This window comes from Stenella coeruleoalba (assembly GCF_951394435.1).
Source record: "Stenella coeruleoalba genome assembly, chromosome: 9".
Taxonomy (NCBI): Eukaryota; Metazoa; Chordata; class Mammalia; order Artiodactyla; family Delphinidae; genus Stenella; species Stenella coeruleoalba.
In genome coordinates this window covers 86133283-86153400 of record NC_137155.1, presented here as the reverse complement: position 1 = coordinate 86153400, position 20118 = coordinate 86133283, and the positions used below count along the sequence as shown (strand labels likewise).

The window sequence follows — 20118 nt, the reverse complement described above, 5'->3', positions numbered from 1 at the left end:
TCTCTAGGAACGATACTGTCTTCCAAGGAAAACTTCCCTATTTTTGAATTGCCTGACTCATTAGAAAATTCTCATTATGTAGAGTCAAATCTCTCTACCATCCAACCAACTAACTAGCTCTAATCCAGATTTAGAAAACAACAAAAAACAAAACCACTTTATTTCTTTTAAGTGGCACATATATTTGAAATTAGATATCAAATCCTCTGTTTTTCACTAAGATTTTCAGTTCTTCCTCCTGTTTCTCATAAGGACCGGCCTACCCTTTTCTGCTAACTAGACTGGCTTCTCTTACCTGTCTTCACATTGTTGCTGAAATGTGCATTGACATGTTGGCTGGAACCGTGACTGACCCTCCAATTTACTCCATTAACATAAAATTGCCAGTTAGTTGCAATCAGTGTTCGGGCATATATCACACAACATATTTTGAAAATACAAAAGTAAGAGAAAGCTTAGAAAAAAAATTTATAATCTCCAAACGTTACTTAGTTTGAAGACTAAAAGCATTTAACATTTATTATATAAATTCCAAAGCAGTGACCCAAATGTGGGGTTTGAAATCTAAATATACCGCCACTCAAGTGCTTCACAGGCCTTCACAGGTCAAACAGTCTGAAAAGATAGCAATATTTTTCATAATTCTGAGGACAAGGAAAAAACCATTGTTTCATAAAAATGCGGTAAGACAGCAAAATTTCCTCCCATGCGTGAATAATGTATGACCTACAATGTTATTTGCTAGACTGTTTAATCACCAGCATCTTTCAAAATGTCTATATAAGCTTTAGCTCATTAAGAACAAACATGTATCGGTATAAAAATATCACATACCTGTGAACACTCACACTAATATTCTGCCAAATGCCAATGCACACATCAAACTGACATGGGTGGGCCAACTTTTGTGCATTTCTCAAGGATAAAAAATATTCGGAAAAGAAATACAGAATTACTTCACTCTATGACATTCATGCTAACTCCAATAATCAAAAACACACACGCACGCTATCTACCTATCAATCTATCTACCTAGGTAGATAGATTAATATTACTATTAATCTATCTACCTAGGTGATTAATTATAAATTAATTATAAATTAATTAATATTATATTGTATATCTGTGTCCCCAAAGTACCCTTTTTTGTTGTACTCAAAAACACATAACATGTAATTTGGGCTTCCCTGGTGGTGCAGTGATTAAGAATCCGCCTGCCAATGCAGGGGACATGGGTTCGAGCCCTGGTTGGGGAAGATCCCACATGCTGTGGAGCAACTGAGCCTGTGTACCACAACTACTGAGCCTGCGCTCTAGAGCCCACGAGCCACAACTACCGAGCTCATGAGCCTAGAGTCCGTGCTCCACAACAAGAGAAGCCACCACAATGAGAAGCCCACGCACCGCAACTAAGAGCAGCCCCCGCTCGCCGCAACTAGAGAAAGCCCGTGTGCAGCACCAAAGACCCAACGCAGCCATAATGAATAAATTTAAAAACACACACACATGTAATTTACCATTTCTTAACCTTTTTCAGGTGTACAGTACAGAAGTGTGAACTATATGCACATTATTGTGTAACATCTGTAGGACTTTCTCATCTTATAAAACTGACACTTGAGATCCACTGAATAACCACACCCCTTCCCTGCGCCCCCCGCAAAAGTATCTTTTTAAAGGTATTCAGGGCTTAGAAGGTTTTTAAATGGAAGTATCACAGATTCTTATTTTCTTAAATCACAGTATCACAACAAACTGAGCATTTTAATAGATTTCATTCTCATCACTAACAAGTTTTATCCTTCAATATATAAAACCACATATTTGATTGATATTAATGCCTTTCAGTTTTTGTAAATCATATTTGTTCAGAGACCTGCCAGTTCTCAAAGGATATCTGAGTCATGAGTTTAAAACAGACAGATCATGGTGCCGCTCTTTTTTCCTGTAAAGGGCCAGTAAGTAAATATTTTAGGCTGTGTGAGGCATAGGGATTCTGCTGCAAATATTCAACTCTGCAACTAGAGCCCCCAAACTGTTATGGGCAATACATAAATGGATGAGCCTAACTCTGGAAATAAAAATTTATTTAGAAAAACAAGGGACAGGCTAAATTTCTCCTGTGGGCCATAGTTTGCCAACCCCTGAAATAGTTAAGGGATAGTGACAAGGAACAGGACAGGGACAGGGAGTAGTTAAGAAAGAAAATCAAATAAATGTATCTATGAATAGTTACTCCTGAAACCAAGTAGCTACTTAGTAGGGTTGACATTAATTTTCTATTGACGAACTTTGATTGTGAGGTCCTATAAAATGGAAAAAGTTCTTTTTATGACTTGTTTCAATGCTGACTGACCTACTGGCATTCAGTACATTAGCATAAATAATGAAAATATTGATCTTCAGTAAGTACATAGGATTTGACTTACCTTAATAATGGATGGAATATGACAGTAATATTTCTGGCTCCAGGTTTGCAGACAAATTTTGTTCCTCCACCTTCAATTAAGTTGTCATCAGGACCCCCTTTCAGAAAAAAAATAAGAGAGAGATTAGCTTATCAGAACTTTTGCAAAGAAATAAGCCTATCAGATGTATGTTACACTATCACAAGGAAGATCATCTTTGAAAACAGCTGCCTTTAATATTTACAAAATTATTTTATTTTGAATGACTTGATTCAGTCTTCCTCATTAAATAAGCAATGGATTCGCATTTTCACTCTGGCGTGAGAACATGGAAGCACAGTAAGAATAACTATATTTAAAGAAACAATGCAAGGGTACAACCCAGTTAAGGCTAAAATTTTGATCTCTAATCACCACTGTCAACCTTGTACAGCATGGCACATGAAAACTTCAGGGGAGGGCTTCCCTGGTGGCGCAGTGGTTGAGAGTCCGCCTGCCCATGCAGGGGACGCGGGTTTGTGCCCCGGTCCGGGAAGATCCCACGTGCCGCGGAGCGGCTGGGCCCGTGAGCCATGGCCGCTGAGCCTGCGCGTCCGGAGCCTGTGCTCCGCAACGGGAGAGGCCACAGCAGTGAGAGGCCCGCGTAACACAAAAAAAAAACAAAAAAAACTTCAGGGTAAGGAAGAAGTGCCGTTCAGGCTTGTCTAGGGCTCGAAAGGTTGCAGCAGAGGCCCACATGCACCTAACCAAGCATACTTCATCAAATCTAAGACCTCACTAATTGTAAGATACACTATCGTTGTAAGTAACACCAAGAAAAAAAAAATCCTGCTAACTAAAGTATACAATGCTTCCTTATTATTTGGAATCTTTTTTTTCTCTTATTGAAAAGTTCTTTACAGCTTAAATATACAGAACTAGGTTAAATAATTCATAAATAAGTAAATTTAAGGATTTATTAAGGTTTTTAAGATAAAGAGGTATTTAGCCAAAACCTCTCATACACATATAATAAGGAAACCTAAGAAAAGTGAGTTGGTTAAGGTATTCTTAAAACTAGTTAATATTCAGAGTGCAGCTCTTCTGAATGGCTCAGACTTGTCACTATCTTTGTTTTCTAAACAATTTCACTAAGTGGATTTCTTGAAGGAGTACATCCAGTATTTTACTCCAAGCTGCTGATACCAATTCTGCAAGGTTTAATGTTGACATGTTCTTGATAGTATTAGAAGGTTTAAAGAGAAGGTGTTCTTACAACAACCAAGATTAATACTCTTTCGTCAAATGGTCCTTAAGAAGTTCACTAATTGAAATACTGAAGGGTCATGATGTGAAGAATAACCACTCAGCTCACACGTACTGAGGCAAAAACAACTCATTATGACTATCTTCCGGTCGATAGCCATTAAGATGTCACTGATTTAAGATATATCCTAATTTCAGAGTTTAGAACGTGACAAATGTACATCCTGGGGTGTTGGGAGAAATGTTCCCCCGCCCCCCGCCTTCATGTTTCTATGCATTAGGATGAAGCTCAATTAAAGTAATCCCTGGCCTCTGTCCATCTCTTACCCACTCAAGGGAAGTGAACTAACTCCTTTGGTAAAATTGAGAAGAAAAAGCGGGGCATGCAGAGCTCAGCAACCCCCTTCTTCCACTTGAGAAACCAGAATGCCTGTACAAAGTCAGCATTGTCTCACCAAGTTTAGCAATGAAGGTCCTACCTTGTCAGAGAAGGATAAAGTGGTCCAGTACCTTCTGTAAGTAAGTACATTTGTCTAATTTTGATTTTCAGTCAGCAAACTCATCTGGCTCTCTTAACTAGGCTACATCCTTCAGTCTAGCTTATATCAACATAAAAGTGGTATTTCATCTTCCATTTACTTACTTATATTATTTCATAATAGTGTCAGAACTCTGACAGGAAAGGTAGATGCTATTTAATAGACTTTCTCAAAACCCTAGCAATCTACACTTACAATACTGCATTTATTTTTGCTAAATTAAAGTTTCTTTTTAATTATAGTTCTCTGCATGATACCAAACATAAATCTCACCTGATATATTATCTGCCTTAATGGTCTCTGAGGTATCTTGGAAATTGACTGATAAAAACATGTGAAGCTTTAGAAATCCATAGCCTGGATCATCAAGACTTCCCAGAGGCATCAGAGTCTAGACAAATCCCACTTGGCTCAGTCGTTTCCACCAACTAATCAAAGGATGGCTTTTCTTAAGAAAAACAGAAACTGTAATGGCATGTACAGCTCTAGATTCAAAATCATGAGCTGTTTGTTCTCATTTGGAAAAAAATCCTCTTGTATTATTATATTTGCATTGGAGATATCAGCGTTCTGCTAAGTCAGTGATTTTTGCTCAGTTAAAAGGAAAGCGAAAGGAGAGCATCAACACTACAATAGGCGCTACTCCTTTAATAAAAATCTTCCTCAAAAGGTCACATGGTATGGTTACAAACAAAAAATAAAGAATAAAAATAACTTCTTTACTAACACTTCTCTTCCTAAGATCGTAAAATCGAGTCAGAATTGAATCACCAAGGAAACGTGCACATGTGTCCAAGAAATCAGGTTATATTCTGCACTCCAGGAACAACATAAATGACTTCCTACAAAATACATAAATCTACACACAAGAAATAATGCACTTTATCTACTCAATATGAGCACATCCTTAAAGGACAGATGAGCGGGACTGCATGGTCTCCAATGGCTTCTAAAAATTCTGAAGTTTTCTGATTTTAGATACTCAATAATTAAATACAGGCCTGACTACCCCAGCTCCAAACTCGCATCTTCATGCACACTGAACACACTGTATGCATGACCACCTCAATGCCTTGGTCCACACTGGACTCTATCTGGGGAGACCTCTCCGCTCCTACCATTCCTTTAGGGCCCAGGTCTACACCTAAACTGTCAAGTGCCCCTCTCCCAATGTCCAAAACTCCATTAACAGTGACTTTGTAAAATAAACCATATAACCTTAACATAGGTCTTTTCTGTTACTGTCACTTGTTTTCTAGTTCTTATGTAACCTTCTCCCCACTTGGAATGTAACATCCCAGAAAGTACTTATAAAAATATATATATTTGGTGAATGAATGAAGGAAGAAACGATGACCTAACTCAGTAGAATGTTATTAGAATTAGATGAGAAACTATATGTGCAAGTCCTTGGTGAACTGCCAAGAACCTAACAAATGTCAGCAATGCTCTCTGTATCCCTAAAGGCTTACAGCTAGTAGATGTGCTTCGTCAACTTTTGTTGATGACAATCACATGGGGAACACAGATAACAAAAAATAAAGATGCAAAATACCAAAAATAAGGCACAACAGCCACTAGAAATGTCAGTGGGAGGAAGATTTGGCTGTGAAAATAAAGGCATGATGACAACGCATCCAGCTAGAAACTAATAGTTTCATTTGTTCTAAATCTGTGTTAGCTACATACAGGCTATTACCGAGTCACACAGTATGGTTAAACTAATTAAAAAGTAAAGATTGGGGCTTCCCTGGTGGCACAGTGGTTGGGAGTCCGCCTGCCGATGCAGGGGACGCGGGTTCGTGCCCCGGTCCGGGAAGATTCCACATGCCGCTGAGCGGCTGGGCCCGTGAGCCATGGCCGCTGAGTCTGCGCGTCCGGAGCCTGTGCTCTGCAACGGGAGAGGCCACGACAGTGAGAGGCCCGTGTACCGCAAAAAAAAGTAAAGATTGGGCAGACTTATTTAAAAAAAAAAAGAAGAAAAGAAAAGAAAAATTCCCTTCCTACCTCAACCTACAACCAAAATTCCATCTACAGGAACCTTGTATGCTTTTCCAAGCCCATTACCAAGCGCCATCAACACTGCATTTGATGCAATTTCCTCTTCACAGACTAAGTCCAAATCTAGCTATAACTAAATTACTAATAAACAGCACCAACCCAGTGAAAACAGTGCTTGAAAATAAAGCTGTCAGGACCACAAGTAAAGGTCATGGCCAAAGACTGTATGGTCTGCGAGTCTCCATCCTCTGAGGTTTATTCTAGCTTTTCAATATTCTGCATGAGAAACAAAACTCGCCCCTCCTCACAGGCCTTCCGTTAATCAAGTAATCTGGGAGCTGCCGTCATGAATGTTCTTAGGGAACATGTTGCTCAATCCTGAGAAGATCAGGGAATGGGCCGGTGCAGCTCCCTCCCCTTCATTCATTATGCTCACAGTAATCCCTGCTGTCCCAGGCCAGGTGACAGGCACCAGAGAAAATGCTGAAGGATGATGGATGGCTGGAAAGAAAGGGGAACTGACAGCCATATTACAAGTAGAATATATATTGTTCAGAAAGGAGGGGACAAAATGCTCCAGTCATATTTCCTGGTCCTAACAAGGAGCACGATGGCTGACGGGCTCCCTCAGGTGACTGGCAAAAGGCACCAGGGCCACCCAGTGACTGCGGGGATGACAGCATCTTAGTGCGCACAGCCTGACCCTTCTTTCAGAATTTATTTACTTATAAGTCATTAGCTCCTAAACTTATATATTCCTTGATTCTTCCCAGCTAGAATTTGATGTAGTTTATAATTAACATAGTCATGTTAATAAAACACACAAAAAAACCCAAAGTCTCAGGAAGAAATGGAAAGGAATGTTCTCCCTGAGAGGACTACATACCGTACAGTGGGAAGAATGAAAAAGATTTGTGTCAGACCCTGGATCTCTATTTATTAGCAGTATAAGTATGATAAAAATATTTAAATTCTCTGAGTCTCAACTTTCCCATTTATAAAACACAGATTGCAATAAACTCTTTCAGAGACTTGTGGTGATGTTTAGGTAAGATAACGTACCCCAGGGCATTCAGTACAGAATTTGACACATGGTACATCTCAAATAAATGACTGTCTACTTTTTCCCTTTAGAATTACCAAGCAGTTAAGGATCTAAATGATCACACTCTCTCTCTCTCTCTGTCTCTCTCTCTCTCTCTGTCTCTCTCTCTCACACACACACACACACACATCATTGGAACATAAACTGAAAAAACAAAAGGTTCAAATTAAAAGAATGTTATACTTGCTACTTTAGGCAACATCATACTAGTCAATATCATTAGTGAGACCAATTAAAACACTTTTGTCTTATTTTAGGGTCAATAGAATTGCAGTGAAATTTTTAAAAATTGCTGAGAATACTCAGAGCCTGACAACAGGAAATTAGTCTTTCTCTTAATTTTTCAGTTAAAAATAATCAATATTAAATGTATAAATGTTAAAATTACGCATGCTCTGTGCCAAGAGCTTAGACGAAAATAGTATAGAATTTGATGGCCACTTTTGTTGAACCACAGAAAGCAGTATGCCTCATCTGACATTTTTAATGTGTTCTGGATGTAAAGTTGGCCTTTCCACATAAAAAAGAACCACAGTGAAGGTGAACTTTTTTTTTTTTAACATCTTCATTGGAGTATAATTGCTTTACAATGGTATGCTAGTTTCTGCTGTATAACAAAGTGAATCAGCTATACATATACATATATCTCCATATCCCCTCCCTCTTGCGTTTCCCTCCCACCCTCCCTATCCCACCCCTCTAGGTGGTCACAAAGCACGGAGCTGATCTCCCTGTGCTATGTGGCTGCTTCCCACTAGCTCGCTATTTTACATTTGGTAGTGTATATATGTTCATGCCACTCTCTCACTTCGTCCCAGCTTACCTATCCCCCTCCCTGTGTCCTCAAGTCCATTCTCTACATCTGTGTCTTTATTCCTGTCCTGCCCCTAGGTTCCTTAGAACCTTTTTTTTTTTTAGATTCCATGTATATTTGTTAGCATACGGTATTTGTTTTTCTCTTACTTCACTCTGTATGACAGACTCTAGGTCCATCCACCTCACTACAAATAACTCAATTTCATTTTTTTTTTAATCAATTTTATTTATTTTTGGTTGCGTTGGGTCTTTGTTGCTGTGCGCGGGCTTTCTCTAGTTGCGGAGAGCGGGGGCTACTCTTTGTTGCGGTGCGCGGGCTTCTCATTGCAGTGGCTTCTCTTGTTGTGGAGCATGGGCTCTAGGTACACAGGCTTCAGCAGTTGTGGCTCGCGGGCTCTAGAGCACAGGCTCAGTAATTGTGGCACATGGGCTTAGTTGTTCCACGGCATGCGGGGTCTTCCAGGACCAGGGCTTGAACCCGTGTCCCCTGCATTGGCAGGCAGATTCTTAACCACTGTGCCACCAGGGAAGTCCAATTTCGTTTCTTTTTATGGCCGAGTAATACTCCATTGAATATATGTGCCACATCTTCTTTATCCATTCACCTGTCGACGGACACTTAGGTGGTTTCCATGTCCTGGCTACTGTAAATAGTGCTGCAATGAACACTGCGGTACGTGACTCTTTGAATTATGGTTTTCCACATAAAAAAGAACCACAGTGAAGGTGAACTTTTTTTTTGATTAAAGTATAAATAATTTACAACGTTGTGTTAGTTTGAAGTGTACAAAGTGATTCAGTTATATATGTATATTCTTTTTCAGATTCTTTTCTATTATAGGTTATTACAAGCTGAGTATAGTCCCTTGTGCTATACAGTACGTCCTTGCTGTTTACCTATTTTATACATAGTAATGTGTATCTGTTAATCCCAAACTCCTAATTTATCCCCTTGCCCCTCACCCCCACTATCCCCTTTGGTAACCATAAGTTTGTTTTCTCTGTTGGTGAGTCTATTTCTGATTTGTAAATAAGTTCATTTGCATAATTTTTTTAGATTCTACATATAAGTGATAGCATATATTTGTCTTTGACTTACTTTACTTAGTATGGTAATCTCTAGGTCCATCCATGTTGCTGCAAATGGCATTATTTCATTCGTTTTTATGGCTGGAAGGTGAACTTTTCTATAGCAAATATTCTGCTTCACAAATACTTTCTAAGGATTATGAAAATACATACAGGACTTCCTTGGTGGCACAGTGGTTAAGAATCCGCCCGCCAATGCAGGGGATGCGGGTTCAAGCCCTGGTCCGGGAGGATCCCACATGCCACTGAGCAACTAGGCCCGCGAGCCACAACTACTGAAGCCCTTGCACCTAGAGCCTGTGCTCCGCAACAAGAGAAGCCACCGCAATGAGAAGCCTGCACACTGCAATGAAAAGTAGCCCCCGCTCACCACAACTAGAGGAAGCCTGCACACAGCAACAAAGACCCAACGCAGCCATAAATAAATAAATAAATAAATTTAGAAAAAGAAAATGCATACAGTACCATAAATACGCAACTCCTGATTGCATCAATAAAGAGGGTCGTTAATTAGGTCTAGGAGCCAGCTGAATGGCCTGAGTTCCCTAAATTCACAGCTGTCACCATGCCAGAGGTGTTCATTTAAATTAAGTTCTTTAGCAAATGCCTGTTCTTAAAGCACAAATTATCATTATGACTTAGTGCTGTTGCTGCTGCTACCAGCAGCACCAAACTTGTAACAAGGGTCTGTACATGAGCTTGGTGCTTGGTGCTAGATTAAGAAGAAAACAGGACTTCCCTGGTGGCTCAGTGGTTAAGAATCTGCCTGCCAATGCAGGGGACACTGGTTTGATCCCTGGTCCAGGAAGATCCTGCATGACGTGGAGCAACTAAGCCCATGCACCACAACTACTGAGCCTGCGCTCTAGAGCCCGTGAGCCACAACTACTGAGCCCGCGTGCCACAACTACTGAAGCCCGCGCACCTAGAGCCTGTGCTCCGTAACAAGAGAAGCCACCACATGAACAGCCCACGCACCGCAACGAAGAACAGTCCCTGCTCGCTGCAACTAGAGAAAGCCCGTGTGCAGCAACAAAGACCCAATGCAACTAAAAGTAAATAAATAAAAATAAATAAATTTTAAAAGAAGAAGAAGACAAAATACTTATTCTTACCCTCCAATGACTTACTATTACAGACAAGTCAAGCAAATCAGGATTGGTGATGATATTCTATGGCTATTGGATCTGGGAAGAAAATCCAGGCAACAAGCCCCTTTGAGGAAAGGATCACCTTTTGGACTCAACTCTTACCTAGTGTATAATTATTATCAACAATACTTTTCACATACTGTTATTCATAGATGTAACTCTTGTGCCTAGAATAATTTCTGGCACATCATAAGCACTTGGCAAATGTTCATTAAATAAATATATGAATAAGCATGGATAGCACGGGGAACTATATTCAATATATTATAATAACCTATAATCGAAAATAATCTGAATACATATGTATGTAACTGAATCACTTTGCTATATGCCTGCAACTAACACAATATTGTAAATCAACTATACTTCTTAAAAAAATACATGTAGCTGGGACAAAGTGAGAGAGTGGCATGGACTTATATACACTACCAAATGTAAAATAGATAGCTAGTGGGAAGCAGCTGCATAGCACAGGGAGATCAGCTCGGTGCTTTGTGACCACCTAGAGGGGTGGGATAGGGAGGGTGGGAGGGAGACGCAAGAGGGAGGAGATACGGGGATATATGTATATGTACAGCTGATTCACTTTGTTATAAAGCAGAAACTAACACACCATTGTAAAGCAATTGTACTCCAATGAAGATGTTTAAAAAATAATTAAAAAATTTAAAAATACATGAATAAGCAAATGAACAAACAGCAAATGATAAAGAATATCTTTTAGACCAATTGAATTCTAAGTACAAACCACACAGGACCAAGCAGTTGTATTTTGCATAGAGTTTGCTCACTGAGGAATCCATGTTTCAATAAAGTGCTGAAAAAGTATATTGATTAAGATGTTATTTGTAGCAGACAATCTTTCAAATAGAAACAAATTAGTTATTCCCACTATAAGTAAATGGCTTGCCTATATTTCAATGCTCAATTATATTTTATTCCTGGATAGCCTAATGTTGTATAATTAAGACAGGTGTAATGCATTACACAGGGAGTAAAAAGAAGGTTAAGAGGGGGGAAGGGGACTGATATTTATTAAACATTGACTAGGAAACTGGTGTTTGTATTCACTTAATCCTAATAATACCACTGTAATATTATTACCTAACACAGATGAGGAAATGGAGACTCGGGAGGGGCTTAGGGGGATGTGTTTTGCTCAAGGTCCCACACATGGTAGGTTCAGTATTCAAACAATTTGTTCCCAACTGTATATACTGCAATGTGCTTAATATCATTTCATGGTCCCAAGAAATTCACAGGTTGAATCAAATGATGTAGATGATGGGTGACAGAGGAAACTTCTAAAACAGGGAGCAGTTAAGCCCTGATTTTACAGTGGTTTGACATGTAATATGCACTTTCCATGTAATCAACACTAAATACCACGGTTGGTTATCCAAGTCAAGGCACACAAAGCCTCTTTGACCAAAAATGTAGGTGAAGCTTAAGAAAAACAACATTCTACGGATAAAACGCTCGTGTAGACAATGATTCTGGAGGAAACACATTTAATGGTCCAACTGAGGCCAAAAATAACACTTTCTCATACAGTCCCAGCAGCAAGAAGCGGAACTCTACTTTTCCCCCTTTCTCCAGGCTTGCCAGTAGAGGATATAAGGGGCCCTCTAAACCCACTCTACTGGTGAGGACTCCTTGGAGGTCCAGGAACATGAAGGTAGAAGAACAAGGGTTGGGACCTTCAGAGAGGGAACTCGGATAATCTGCCTGTATTAATACCTAAACACTGATATAAGCTGATTTTTTTTTGTTTCCCCTTTTAAGTAAAAAATTTGAATAGCCCTTCTTTGCTTCTGCTTCTACCGTTACTACAGGTCGGTTCTACATGTCTATTCTTTTGAGACCCATACAGTGTTTTATGGTTTTTTACTTGAGTAACAAAGGAAAAAGGAAAGATGAGGAAAAATGATTGGAAGTTTGGCATTGACATGTACACACTGCTATATTTAAAATAGATAACCAACAAGGAGAGCACAGGAAACTCTGCTCAGCAGTCTGTAATAACCTAAATGGGAATGGAATTTGAAAAAGAATAGATACATGTATATGTATAACTGAATCACTTTCCTGTACACTGGAAACTAACACAACATTGTCAACCAACTATACTCCACTATAAAATAAAAATTAAAAAAATAGACAAAATACAGTGATACTATCATCACAAAAAAATGTTTTGAAAAGTCTCAAAGGTCTCACAATAAAATAAGCAGTTCTAGTGTGTAAATTTAGTTAATTTTTTTCTTTTAACATAAAACCTTGTTTGTATTTTTCTTCTCAGATTTATTGAGGTATAATTAACAAAACTGTAAGATATTTTAAGTTTACATTGTGATAGTTTGATACACACACCCACTGTGAAAGGATTCCTCCCCATCCAAAGTAACAAAGCCATAGCTTCATATTTTTTGTAAGAACATTTAAGTTTCATTCTCTTAGCAAATTGCAATTATACCATACTCTTGTCTCTAATAATGTTGTCCTCTGTAATTCTTGAAAATACTGAAGCATGAATTTTGGGCTAATAACTTAATATGAACCCATAACTTAATATGAACATGGCAAACCCTGTGAGAAAAGCAAATGATGGCGGTGGTTCTTTTGGTGCTCAAAAATTATAATAAAATAGGGATGACATGCATCACTCAAGATACCATTATTCCCTGTCATAAGCATTGTCAGTCACTGCCAACTGAACCAGAATCCATGGGTGTTCCAAGCAGCCACAACAGTTGTTAGGAGTTGAAACTTACCAACCCTTTGAAAAAGAAAAACCACATCTCTTGCTCAACATTCTACACTCATCAAATCCAAAACTAAACCAAAACAATCAAATAAACAAAACGCTCTCCTGGGCATTGTCACAGTACTTTTATTATACAAAATGAGTCTCTTGGGGGGGCATGAAAAAGCAAAGAATTAGGAGTTCCTGATGAGTAAATTCATGCTCAATTTCTTTAGTGGGGTGGAGACTTAAGGTGAGTGGGGCTGAAATAAGCTAATCTTTGAAAGGAATGGGAGGAAAAAAACATTGATGAAGGAGTCCTTGATAATCCTATACTGCTGAGGGCCCAGGTGAGATGAAATAACTGGAATTTACAGCAACAGCATATAATATGGAACATTCTAGAGCAGAAATAAGTGTGGAGAAGAGAGACTTGGAGAGCCAGAGTTAAGGATTTACCAGCTGGATGTGTGAGAAGGCAACGGGGAAAAAAAGAGTTGAAGGTTCTGGTAAGAAAAACAATTCATGTGATTAACCACAGATGGGTCAAGGCTTGATAAGAAAAGAAGGGAAGTTTGAAAGAAACTTGAATAAAGTATATGGTAGAAGCTGACACTTGAGGGTCTCTATAAGGTCAAAAAACATTCGAGGCTGGAGTGAGAGGGAGAGATTTGAAAGGAACAGGAGGCCATAGAGAGGGACATACTGAGAACTGTTTCTGTCCTCACTTCCCCTGCGGTCACAAACACAGGAAGCCCTCCCCTGAACTAGAAATGGGGTGGTGAATGTGGGGGGCAGTTAAGTTTGATGTTTGGTAGTTAAAGAATTAGGCAGCAGCAAAGTTTGGGAGTGGGGGTAAGACTGAGTAATGAAAGAAAGAAAGGAAATCCCAGGGATCTGAGCCCAGAGGGAAAAGGGAAGTTCCTTTTCGTTCTCCCTAGAGTCACTCATAGGTATAAGGTATAACGTAGGGGAAGACCATCTAAATTAGGGACTGCCCAGCGATGGATCATTGTGAGAAGGACAAACCACATGTGTCTTGAAGCATAAAGAACAGCAGAGTATGTGCATGTGCAGTATCTTATTTTTTGGGAATTTCAATGTGAGCAGGCTGCTGGGAAGCGAATAACTCATCTGAGTTTTGTTTCAAGCAAGACAATCTCTCCTGTATTTTCGGTTAAAGACCATGAATAATTCTTATAAAGAAATAAAAATCGTATCTTGTAGTTCAAGAACTGAATACATTCTAGCTCCTAAGTAATAAGTGAAATTTATAACAATCTATTATTTTGCGGGTGATCTCTTGATTTAAAAAAGAGAAGGAAAAAAAAAAAACAGTTCAGTTATCTTCCTAAAAAAAGAGAAGAGGTTTTGGAGGATGGCATGACAAGAAACAAAGAGAAATGAAGCAACAATTTTTAAAGTTAATAATAGCTCATCCTGAGCCATCTGTAAAATGTTTACCTGGAGCTCTTCATGAGCATAAGTCAAAAAAAGTTCCATTAGTAACAGTACTGACAGTTTCTGTAATGGAGTCTGAGATGGCATGTTCTGTGGAGAGCATAGCGTGAAGTATGACCAATTACCAAAGGACCCAAAGTCACTGCATGCAGATTTTTAAATCGTTGATCAATAAAGGACAAGGGAACTTTGACCACTGTTGAGGAGCATTCCTACCTTAGTGACATTATCCTCCAACTCACTTTATTTTAAGGCTACATCAGGAGACTGCATTGATCCTTTTTTCTCTTTCCACTCTTTAACAGATGCCCTAGTTTTAATTATCTTCAATCAATTAAATTTATTTTAGTGGCTAGTTGGGTATATCTAGCTCAGAGATTCTCATATATGTAAGCTGGAGTCTGCAACCTTACTTATCGTGTGCCTGGTTTCCTAGCATAATGTTTTCAAGGTTCATTCACGTTGTAGCATTTATCAGTATAGTACTTCATTTCTTTTTATGGCTGAATAAAATTCCAATGTATGTATACACCACACTTATCTATTTACCAGGTGATAAAACATTTGGGTAGTTATACTTTTTGGCTATTATGAACAGTGCTACTATGAACACCCATTTATAAGTTTTGTGTGGACATATGTTTCCTCTTCCGTATATACCTAGAATTTGCACTGCTGGGTCATATGCTACATCTATGTTTAACATTTTTAGGAACTAGCAGACTGTTTTCCAAAAAGTCTATGCCCTAATGCTCATTACTGTTTTATTTTTAAATAACTAATTATTTAAAATAAAATCTGAACGTGAGGGGGATGAGGTGCTGCAATGATCAGCACACAGAGGAAGTATAAGTATCTTGTTCTCCAGAAGAACACTTTCCCACCAGCCCTAGACCCCACCCCCTGACTCCTGTAGGGGTGGCCCTGTCTGTTTCCATCATTAAGGAAGCATTACCAGGTGTCACAGGTGGTGGCTAGGGCAGAAGCATTTGGGCATTGGTACAGCTGGGTAACTATCTGTACTATCTGTACTGTTTCAACTAAGTGTCTGTGCTGGTTCATCACCCACGATTGAAATAGACAATAAGGTTTCTCTCCTCACTCAAGTTTCAGGTTGCAGAAGATTCTACTGTTTGCTCAGTCGTTCTTGTTAAAATAAAGCAAGTGATATGAAGGACGACAGAATGCAGTGAAGTTCTCTAATCAGATGAGCCCATCTCAGTGCTGACCTAACACGTATGTTTGACCAGTCAGGAGCCTTCTGATGCTGTCTTGTCAGCTGAGTGGTAGATTTATGGCGCGAATAAGCATCAAGCTGAAAACACAGAGACCATCAATCTTATTTTGCCTGTGAAATGGCCTACGGTGGAGCCCAGGCCACTGGGAATGCTTAGCGCAGAAACAGTTCATTTGGAAGAAATGCTATCGTTAAATGCTGTCATTGTCTTCACACTCAGAGATATGCTTAAATCTAAGTACTCCCAAAGTTTGAAAGGAATTATTTTGAAGGGCTTGATGTGACAGGTACAAAGAATAATAACCCCAAATGACTTTGAGAAGTCCGAGAGACAAAGGTCTCTTCAAATACAAATTAAGAGTCAAAATACAAGTGGCAAAACATGGTAGCATTTAGCTCACTGACAAGGATAATCAGTGCTGGCATCCAAACAGAAACAACATTATTTCATGGCTCATTGGAAGCATCTGGATTACTGAAGCACAGGTGGCTTCAAATAACTTTACCAATCACTGTTTAGGTTTAATCAGCAATAGCCAACCTTCCAGGCACTCTAGGCAACAATTCTTGCAATATTCTCACTGAATCAAAACTGGTCTTCCAAGTCAGCTAACCGTGAGCAGTGACATGATCAACACTCAGAATTAGAGCTGGCACTGTCATTTTTTTTGTCTGTTGCTGTATAAATAGAGTACAATATAGGACTGTGCACACCCAATGTTCAGCCAATAACTGATAAACAATAATCAGTGTTTTACAACCTATTTAGACTCTCCATTCCTTGCGGTCTCAATGTCCAATATACTTTTTTACCATAATGGAATACGAGATTGATTAAAAAATGAAATACAGTCCTCTCGTTCATCTACAACTGAAATAATGACAATTATTTTAAAAAATGAGCCTGTTATGTTTGAAATCTTGACCTCTATCCTTCATTAAATGCATTAAGTTCAATGTCAGCCACCCACCAAAAAGTTGTGAATTTGTAGTGAACTTTCACAATCATATTTGCTCCACATTTTTCTGGCAAACATATCTTGGACTTATTCTCAAATTTTAAATTTCCCATTTGATCAGCTGTGATTGTTGAAAAGCACATACCTTAAGTGTTAATATTTTACACACTACTTGATCCCAAAATTTCTAGGAATTTCCTCCTAGGCTCAGTAGAAAATAATATCATGGGTAAACTTAAGATTTGACAAACAAGGATGTTTATCACAGAACACTGTATTAAACTTTAAAAAAAAAATCACTTAAAATGCAAAACAATAACTGATTACACAGATACACACAAATATGCATATATATAATTGATACAAACATTTACAGATATAGATCTCTATTACTGGAATATGTATGATGCAGCTATTAAAAATATACAGATACTGCAATAAGGCAAGAAAAAGATCTAAAAAGCAGGAGCCCATTATGGCAAAACGTTATTAATTAAAATAATATTGTGAGATAAGCCTGTATTATGTGTCTCATAATTGCAATACTGGAAGTCTTTGCTGATCCGATTCTTTTTGGCTCTCATCTCTGCTGAATCTTGTTCCTGGATCTTTTTTTCCTGTATATGTTGTGTATTGTGTGTCTGTATGTTTCATAAGATCATTCCCTTAGAAATTTACCCTGAGCAATTCTTTGAGGCCTGGTTAGAAGGTATGTTCCACTAGAAAACATTAGTGATAGCTTCTACTCGTTTACCTAAGGGAACTACCAACCTGGAACCCATTTTATTTTATTTTATTTAACATCTTTATTGGAGTATAAGTGCCTTACAATGGTGTGTGGAACCCATTTTAAACTAACCTCTCAATTTGGAATTTTCTCACGTCACCCAGAGGATGTATATTTTAGCAACAAAACTGGTTTCTCTAGCAATTTCCTCCCTTCAGCCTATGCCAGTGTAACCAACTTTCTTTCGGTCCTTTATAGGAGGTGGAGAAATTATGGAAAAGAGATGGTATTTCTAGATGATCCATATACTCTAGGTGGAGTTTGGGGGTATGTTCTACTAGATTCCCAGAGTTGGCCAGGTTCTGGGTTTTGCTTCTCTTCTGTGCCTTGCAAGTTCACTTGTGTTTGGCAAATACCCTCAGAGTGATAGTACTTTCTCTATTATCTCTCTGCAGTCCTTTTGTTTTTTTTGCTTCAATTATCCTAACTTTCTTGCCAGCTCATCAAAGCAACCTAACACCTTCTAAGTGTTTTATCCAACATTTAAAATTTTTTCATGGGAAGTTCAGGGAAGGTACCAGTCATTCTGCTAGAAAGAGAAGTCTCCACACAATCTACTCTTTAAAGAACAATGTACAAATAACTTCCCCTCTGAATTCAGTTACTCCAGGGAAAGTACCTTTGGAGTCTATTCAGATATCCCTAGCTCCTGGCTGTTTGTTTTTAATCAACTTTCATAGTTATCCTAAGATAAAAATTACAAGTAATACAAGAAAAACAAAAATAGAATAAAAACAATAAATATAGCTCCGGCCTTAAATGTTATCAATTAAATTTATATAGTGAAATATAACAACATACAATAAAATGCAATTTGATATAGTAAATTATAAGACCAGATAAGGAGAATGAAGTTCTTTCCAACTTGTATATCAAGTAATTATATGGCAGTAAGTAAGTTGCTTAACCTCTCTGAGCCTTCTATTTCTCGTCAATAAAATAAGGAGAATGAACCACATAGTTTCTTCTTGAAAAAACCCTTCCATCTATGAATTTTTATTTTCTAGATTATAAAATTGCCTTTACAACATATTCTACACATTGGTTTTATTTACATTTGATGATACTGTATAACACACATACCTTTATCAAGTAGAAATTTCTGCCAATTATTATAATCACTGAGGTATCATATGCAATAATTCTAAGTGAAAATGAACTGTATTTTTGCTTTGGGGTATTAGTTACGCTTCAGGAAAAAATAATTAGTATCATTTTGGGCTGACATTTTTATACCATCTAATTATGACTATCTTATGCTCTTTTTCTTTTATAGGAAGCATCTTAGATTCTGCCTTGATTACCACAAGAATTCCCCAATGCGAAATTCCCCAATGAGAAACAGAATGGGCAAAATTCATGGCATGTCTGTGCAATTTTAACCTAAAACCTTTCTCAATTTTTCACCCCAAAGCGGGTATCAGAACTTTAATCACTATAATCAATGGTTTTCAAAAAAGCAATTCTGAGGGAAATATATTTAATAGGAAAACACTTTTAATTGAATTCAAGCTATAACAGGAATTACAGCATTTTTGTGCCTAGGAGTGAGCTCATGGTGATATAAACCTAACTAAAAGACATAGTTCATGACACCAAGAAGCTCATGTTATGACTGGGCTATAAAAAAGAATACACCAAAAGTTAGAGACAAAGATATTATAAAATACACCAAAAGAATGAAAAACTAGCATTCCAAAAAGAAACAACTATTGCTGTTGAGTTTGTAAACCAATTTACAGAAACATAATAAAACCCAGGGAAGATATGTGAAGTAGCAGTTGTTTGGCACAGAAAATATGACATTGTTCCTCCGCAAAGTAGCATGATATCAATAATACGAGAAAACAGATTGGCGAAGATAACACGTAATATAGAACTCCTAATATTGGTATTCAATAAATACTCCATTTGGCTGATCAAAAATAGTGACTCAATCACATAACAAAGGACCTACTTATCAACGTTTTCTAAATACATCATATAAAATTATTGCTACAGCCTCTTCTTGGAAAAGTACTTTTCCTTTGTATTTCTTTAAAGACAGGTGAATCTGCTTTTTAAATGTTTTTCAAAAGTCTACAATATAGACAAGGCTTTTATTAAAATAAAATGCACAAAAGAATGACTTGTCAATGCACAAAAGAATGACTTGTCCCTCAGGAGGGAGCAGAGAGGCAGAGGTTACTAACAAAAAAGCTCTGAAGATATGAGACAAAGCGACTTAGGTCTAGAAATGGATGGTCCACGGACACAGCTTCAGTGTAAACATTTTTTAATCTCAACAGTCAAGCACCAGTCCAGCAATAGAGAAATAAAGAGAGACTAGAACAAAACAAATGGGAGGTGGATTAAATTCAAATCCATTCAACAAGTATTTATTAAGTACCAACCATGCACAGGTACCAGATGAGGTCCTGGCAATAGTAAGAGTATCATCAACCTTTGGCTGCTCATGTCGAAAACCCTGAAGTCATCCTCTCTCTTCTATTCTGTTCATGCCTCTCATCCAATCCACCAGCCAATCCTGGCCATTCGTCCTTCAAAACAGTGAGTCCCAGCACTTCTCACCTC

At 38.2% G+C, this 20118-nt stretch overlaps 1 protein-coding gene across 4 annotated transcripts in view; it reads right to left on the bottom strand.

Moving 5' to 3' along the window:
* The window catches only part of EXOC4 (exocyst complex component 4), an 831307-nt gene that overhangs the window by 433252 nt on the left and 377937 nt on the right, over positions 1 to 20118 (bottom strand). For all 4 annotated transcript variants that reach the window (XM_079931122.1, XM_079931120.1, XM_079931121.1 and 1 more), the window contains exon 10: positions 2430 to 2526. In XM_079931122.1, the coding sequence (XP_079787248.1) occupies positions 2430 to 2526 (97 nt within the window). The remainder of the gene's footprint in view (positions 1 to 2429; positions 2527 to 20118) is intronic.